The sequence below is a fragment of the Aptenodytes forsteri genome, unplaced genomic scaffold (assembly GCF_000699145.1).
Source record: "Aptenodytes forsteri isolate BGI_AS27 unplaced genomic scaffold, ASM69914v1 Scaffold257, whole genome shotgun sequence".
NCBI lineage: Eukaryota > Metazoa > Chordata > Aves > Sphenisciformes > Spheniscidae > Aptenodytes > Aptenodytes forsteri.
The window spans coordinates 856,614-864,153 of record NW_008795194.1 but is presented as its reverse complement, the minus strand read 5'-3'; the positions used below and the strand labels follow the sequence as shown (position 1 = coordinate 864,153).

General features: G+C 37.7%; 1 protein-coding gene across 1 annotated transcript in view; it reads right to left on the bottom strand.

Moving 5' to 3' along the window:
- GORASP2 (golgi reassembly stacking protein 2) overlaps positions 1–6,465 on the bottom strand; it is a 12,625-nt gene extending 6,160 nt beyond the window's left edge. The window contains exons 1-8 of the mRNA XM_009278569.1: positions 6,390–6,465; positions 5,419–5,622; positions 4,916–5,002; positions 4,309–4,439; positions 3,570–3,702; positions 3,320–3,443; positions 2,868–2,954; positions 674–769 (exon numbers count right to left, since the gene is read on the bottom strand). Coding sequence (XP_009276844.1) covers positions 674–769; positions 2,868–2,954; positions 3,320–3,443; positions 3,570–3,702; positions 4,309–4,439; positions 4,916–5,002; positions 5,419–5,562 — 802 coding nt within the window. The 5' untranslated portion in view covers positions 5,563–5,622; positions 6,390–6,465. The remainder of the gene's footprint in view (positions 1–673; positions 770–2,867; positions 2,955–3,319; positions 3,444–3,569; positions 3,703–4,308; positions 4,440–4,915; positions 5,003–5,418; positions 5,623–6,389) is intronic.
- Between the last annotated feature and the right edge of the window lie 1,075 nt (positions 6,466–7,540).

The following is a 7,540-nucleotide window of genomic DNA, read 5'->3' as shown; positions in this document are numbered from 1 at the left end:
CATCCCTGGAAACATTCAAGGTCAGGTTGGACGGGGCTCTGAGCAACCTGATCTAGTTGAAGATGTCCCTGCCCACGGCAGGGGGGTTGGACTAGATGACCTTTAGAGGTCCCTTCCAACCCAAACTATTCTATGATTCTATGACTAGGTATTTAATGCATTAATACTGACGATTAGATTTTTCTGGCTTTCACTGAAACTGCCAGAAACAAGAAGTTAACTAGAACCTTATTCCGTGTAAGCTTCCAATTTCTTTTTGCTTGCTCCATGTGCACCCTCAGCAGTTTTGTTTTATTCAAAACCATAAATCTAGTATTAGTTCATACTTCTGGCATTCAATCAGGGTGCTTCGATCTCCTCATCTAGCATACAAGGAAACACCTCATATTTTCTTCTACCCATAAAACCATATACTTTCATTCTTGGCACAATCTCTTTTGCAATCATACATCAAGTAATACAAGATGAAACAACTAAATACAGACACAGGTTTAGAATTAGTTTATCTAAAGACATATTCCTTGTCTACCTAAGCTGGGCACTACTGTCAACTCCCATCTCAGGAAAACTTTTTTATCCTCTTCAGGACTCTGCCAGATGGCTCTAAATGAGTGCCAAGGATCATCAAGGAGAGACGCGCTATTACAGTGTTTCAGTTTGCAGAAGCACATACCAGGCTGTATGATTTCTGGAACGATGTGTGGTGCAGGTAAATTAAGTTTGGACAGATCAGTCAGGTTGGGAAGCCCTGCTGGTAATGGCATCAGACCTAAGAGAAGAGTGGAAAAGTTATAGCTGAAAACTTAAAATTGTTTTTTTTCTAACTGTTTCTGAGATCATATTGATCATTTAAAGTTATTTTATATTGCTTTACATCTTGATTATCATTTTTACATATAAGAATGCAAATTCACCTGAGTTTCAGCTTTTAAGCTGCACAGTGAAAACAGATACCTATTGCAGGAAGTCTGGGCTAGCAAATACATAATCCCAACCTTTCAGATTTTTCTGAGGAAAGCAGAATCTTATTTCAAGGAATTAGTAGGTTTGCATTCCAAGTTCAGCTTTTAACAAAGGTAGTTATTTCACCACAGCACTGTACCAGAAGCCCTCCATTCCTAATTTGAATGGCAGAAGATAATAATAGGATGAAATACATAGTATTTCTGATCTCTAATATTGATTACTTTATTATTACTCTTTTCCACTTAGTTCATAACTAGAGTTAAACACAAAAATGTATAGAAAAGGCAAGACAAAGTAACTTTCAAAGTCAGGAAGGACTGAAAATAGAAGAGAAACATACGATGAACATAACACAGACCCTTCCACCATTGTGTTTGCTATGGAACATCTTTCCGCTCCTGAATTCCCCGTTTTAGAAGGGCTGCATTTCTGGGACAAGGGCTCTATTCCTACTTTGTGTTTAGCTCAGAAAAGGCTAATTCTGAAATACACTGTTGATACTACAGTAATAAGATGGAGAGGAGAAAAGTCTTAAAGCAAGGCCACTGTACACAGATTTTGATGAAAAACCAGTCATCTTTACCTACCTGTGAATTCATTAGCCACAAAGGCTGACATAATCTGACTCAAAGAGCTTTCAGCTCAGCTACAAGCAACTTTGGTTTGAACTTCTTTTTAAAATCTGAAAAAAGCTGAACTTCAAACAAATTCACTCAAATTTTAAACCTCCTGTATATTTAATACTTACAATTTCACTAGTATGGCCATGCAAATTGCAAGAAATATTCCAATAGCTTTCAAAAAAAGCAATTATACTATTCAGAGAACAAGGTGAAAGGATAATTCGTATTTCCAGATTTTGGGGAAGGCGTGGATAGGGGGGGCTGGGGAAGAAGAGGACATTAACAGAAGCTGAACTTCTTAGTAGTTTGTTATTTTCTCTAAGCAGTACAAGATTAAAGTTCTCTGCCCTTGTTTGCATGCACTTAGCTCTACTACACATTTTTTCTATGTTAGACAGCATACCTTCAAGCATTACTTAAAGCTTCTGGACACATCTTTATCTACTTGTCTCATAGCATACAAAACAAAATACAACTCCTTCACAGTGTTTTGGAATGCATGATTGAGTCCTGTACCACTGCACCAATTACACGGCAAAATCCTATACAATCCTCATCTTACCCACTGTGAATAATTCTGGAATACTAGTGCTTGAAATGTTCATTATTATCAGGAAATAATGCACATCACTTTGTAGACAGACTCTTACTTTTGTTATACCAGTTTACATTACTAAATAATTCAGAAACAGTAACTGCAACATACAGTTCTATATTATTAGCCCTCTATTTATACTAGGAAGAATGATCAAGCTGAGTATTAAAATGCAGTTTCCTAAAATGGAGGTTTTATGGGTGTAAAGCATGGAAAAATAGGCAAGATGTGCCTTCTCAGATCTTTCTTTTGCCATAATGTCTGAGTGCAAAGGACAAACTGGAAACTGAAGCTATTTGCAAAAGTATTTTGCAACATACAATTTATGAGCTATGGAAAGTAACAACATATCAACTCAAGAAATGCTGCAAATAGCAAACCTAATACCTTCCTGAGAAATTCTGAATGCTGCATCTGTTGTGCAGGGGGCCCTAAAAGGTAAATGATTGTAAACTTTGTTGCCAACTGAGTCCTCTGTGTTACAGACAGGCTGTGCACATACTCTTAAAAAAAAAAATTCTTAACATTGCAGAGGTTGTATAGAGATCTTTACCATGAAATGTGTAAGTTGTATGAAGTTATACCCTCCTGCCCCCCAAAAAGCAGTGGAAAAGACAGCTCTCTTCCCTTGCTCCCTTAAGATTTTTGTTTCAGAAATGTTTTAAGAAATTTTACCTACTCACCTGGTAATGTAGTTGCTGGGTTAACTGGTGGCACAGAGGTAAGGGACTGACTGACTTGTGGTGGTAATAATGGAACTGTTGGAATACCTGGTGGAGTATACAGGAAAACAACATTAATTTTAAGCATACAACACTTCAGTTCCCTTCCTCAAGGAGTACAAATAAATAATTGCTTACAGGAGAATTACTATTTGCCTTAACCATAAAATGTTGATGAAGAAAGATAGTATTCTAAATAACACGCATCGTATTTCTGACAGAAGTTGCTTGCAATTATTTTGTGAGCCAGTAGAGCACAATTACAGTACTCTAGCTTTTGTTGTTGAGAAAAGTTTGGGGAAGAGAAAATTTTATTCTCTCTTCTGCCTTCTATTAAATTGACAGAAATATCTGTGAATGCAAGAAAGTCAGAAAACCCATGTGTTTCAGAAGTCAGTTACTTCCATACTAACCTGTACTGAGAACGTTACTGACAGTAGTTGAGGGTGAACTAATAGAAAGTCCTGAAAGACTCTGTTCAAGGCCTGCTGACCCGGGGGGTAACGTGGCTGAGGGATTAACTGATGACAGCTGAACCTTATTGAAAGGAAAAAAAGAAAGTTACATCATTAGGGTTTGTTTCCACACGAACTAATAGAAGCAGAAAAGCAATGTAACATCATAATCCATTTTTACCAAGCCAAAAAAGTGACTACAACTTACCTCTGTGAAGCCATCTTTGAGGGGACTGAGAGATGCGCTAGGCAACTGTCCTGGGAGAGAAATTTTCTTTCCCTCTTCAAATGGGCGTGTAGGTATCCTATGCAAATATCCATAACCAATGCCACATCCTAGGCTTTTAAAATATGAACACTTAAAAGTCAGTGAAGTGACTTTACAACTACAGACTCCAGAGCAAGCAACACATGAATGACTCAAGACGCCAACAAGTTTCAAGATAGGTTCTGTACAACTTTCCCCTCCCCCCAAAATGTTGCCTCATTTTCTATGGAGAAATAATCAATACAAGACAACTGAAAGCAAATTCTGTAGCTTTTAGCAATAAACATTTAGCACAAAATAAATTTCATTGTTATTTAAACCAAGCAGCTATATCAGGTATATAGGTTGGAATTCAACTCACAGTTATTTGCAGTCCTCTGTTCTGGCTACTGCGCAATACTTTAAGAATATACTACAGCCTAATGACTATTTGAAGCCTAATGCAGAAACCAACTGTTGCACTTTGTGCATTTTTGCACTAGCTAATTTACGGTATAAATACACACCCCCCCATTAGTAACTACATCTGAATTCCAAGCAAATATATAATTTATTATAGCAGAAATGCCTTGGATGTAACACCACTTTTCCTGTCTTTGTAGAAAACTTAAGCAAGCAGCTTTTAGGCTAGTGCTGTAAGAAAGTCATCCTGTCCCCCTGTAACATATTGTCTCCTTACCTGCCTTCTCCACCCCAGGCAGAATTTGGAGTAATCACCACTTCCCGACAATTATCTGTGTCTGTGTTGTACACATAAAGTTTTAATGGCTTCGCTTCATGTGTTTCAATAAGGGAAAAGAGATCTTCAGACTGCAAGAGGATAAAAATCAATATAAGGGCTTTCTTGTCCTTATATTATCATCTGACATTAGAATGATCATCTTCCTAGTCCTAACTTTCTGTAACAGAACCTGGTAACTGCTACATGTTGCAGTTGTTGCAGTGCTGCTGTTTTATCACAAGGCCAACTTTAAAATGTGCTTTGCTAGTGCAACTCAGAAGACATGTGGCACAACCCAGACTTCAAATCTGCTATTTGAAATACTAATATTAGAGTACAAAAAAGTTTCTGTATGACTTCATGAAGATATTTAAGAGCAGTTTTTATTTCCAGAACTGCATTTAAGCACAAAGAAGAGGCACCATGCCAGAGCTCCTTCCTCTTCGCATTAACTTACTTCCATTAGCACTGAACAGAGACAGAACTGGGGATGTTTCAAACTGCCCTGGTACAACTTTTTTTTAGCTAACAAAAAAAAAAAAAATCTTACTTTTTATATACTTACCTCATTCATGACGGTATCTGCTCCAATGATATAGTCACTATGAGGTCTAAGTCCAGCTAATGCAGCAGGAGAATTTGGTTCTACTTCCTAGTTTTAAGATAGAAAGTTACAAAACACTACATAACTGTCAGGGTGTAGCAGAACAGTTAGATGTGCACTTCACCCAAGTTTTGAGTCAGACAAACTGGTCAAGTTTTCAACACAATTAGTAGAACAGTCACTGAACTAGTGAAACAGTGGCTAGATGACAGTCTCTTCTGATACCATTGCAAGGAGCTTTGAGTATTGTACAATACCACTGATTTTAAATACAAGATTTGATAATAAACTCACACACATACATTCTAGTTCAAAAGTCTTTCCAAACCCAATATCAATGAAGAGAAAACAGACCAATTTGATATCATGGCTTGTGTACCCCCTGGCAAGTTACTTTTCAGTAAAAAGATAAAAAGTTTAACAGTAAGCAACAGTAAAAAAAATACTTGGAAGTCCATACGTACCAAAACATGCCATACATTTTCATTGGCCCCATCAAAGCTGCAGAAACGAATGCTCACGCCCAGCAGGCCCTGTCCACCCCACATGTTGCTGGGGGTCACTGACGTTTCTCTCAGTTCCAGTGTTTTGCTACTGTATACTAACATTTTTACAGGTTTTTCAACATTTGCTTTCAACAGGTCCTTGAGAGTGTCATTGTCTTTATTCTGCGAATATGCAAACAAGAGCTTGGTTTAGTGTTTAACGCAGCAAGCATCCAGTTCTATAGCACCACTTTTGTATTTCAAAGGTCCTATAAACACTGTGCATTATCAGAATATGTATCTACAGCTATTTTATAACAAGTTTCCAGCCCCTTCACAATTCTAGAATACAACTCTGGCGAAAACCTGGGATTTCACAGTAACAGGTCATGCTTTCCAAACATGAAAGCACAATGCGCCTTGCAGCTTTTCGGAGGCTTTCTTGAATCCAGCCGTACTGGTGGAAGAGCTTACCCCCAGCTGTTCTTTTCCACTGCTATGATGGTTTGTCGTCTCACGACAGCTCTGCTTGAAAACTTTCTCCCACGATTCCTGCCCAGCTAACAGCTTTGACAACAGCTCTTTCAATCAACCTGTTTTGTCTGAATGAGTTTGCAAGTTCTCACACAAGCAGTTTTACAGACAGAATTATGGGGCACTAACACAAGCAGCTAGCGGTGGATCAGTACGTAGTACTATCTTCCGCTGGCACAGATGTCTGCAGAGAGCATGTCTGTCTGTCTGCATCCTTATTCTCCAGAATAAGGATGTAGAATTATAACTACAGCGTGAAGGAAACTAATTTCTGATGCAGTTTGGCCTTCTCATTTTAAACTAAGGAGAAATACTTAATATACATTTAAATAAAACAAATGCATTGGTTTACCTATAAAAATAAGATTCTCAACACATTGTTTATATTCAGAGTTATAAAATAGCAACACACTTACCAGTCTTGAACCGTTAATGGACACGATAAAATCAAAAAATGGCTCCAATCCAGCTCTATGCCCCGGTGAGTTTTCTTGTACCTAACAAAGTTAAACAAGAATTTAGCAAAAGTGTACCAATGCTGATTCATAGATTAGAATTATATTTGTGCTTGTGCAAACTGTAGTTCTAGAAGCTACTGATGTTGGTATGTATGATTTTCAAACGTTCAAACATAATCTTTTGGACCAAAAAATCCCGCCCCCCAAAAAAAAGAAAAAAAAAAGGAGAGAGAGAAACATTTAAAAAGAATCAGTAATTTATAAATTATTGAGGAATGACATAACAGTAGCCACTCCCTGGGACAAGCACTGCATAACAGCTGCAGCAGATAAACTGTAGATATTTATTTCAAAAAAGGAGATTATGGTCAAAGGACAAGCTTAATGAATTCTGAAAAAGTTGGTTAAAAAGCAGTTTCCTTCCACAGAAGTACCAACGTTGGACCTTGCTTTTTATCTTACACTTACTAGAGGAAAAGGAGAGTCACATCTGTGTAAGCACAGGTTGTTATCTCATGATTAAACATCACCTGTTTACATTCTTGAGACATAGAGGGCATCTGTACAACCAGTGATTCATTAACATACCAACAAGCTGCAAGAAAAGGGACACGTGCAATTTTGCAGCCATGGCAGCTCAAATAATTCAACCACTCCACTAGGACAAGGCCTAAGTATTGGATACACATTGCTCCCAGAAGCTTAAAGTATGCTTCGAATTCCAAATGGAGTAACTGAGAGACATTTTGCCAGTGTTGTTTTTTCACTATTACATGCATTGCTGACAGACAAAAGTAACTCCAATATGGCTATCAGATTTTTCCTACAGCCTTTGTAGCAAAGAATATCTTTATTTGTAAGCTGATTCATTTTACCCACTGGCTTTTTCTTTTATGCGCTACATTCATCTTCCAAAAAGATCTAAAAGGCATTACCCTTTACAGTGTGGTTTCTTATATTATGTGTTATTCCATCTGACAGAACTGGTACAAATCTGCTAGTTTCTTCAATACCGGTCTGATTCTGCAGGGATTGAGTTTTCTTAATATGACTCATCTAGAACAAAATATTCTAATACTGGGGGGGGGGGGGAGGTTTGTTTCTCACAA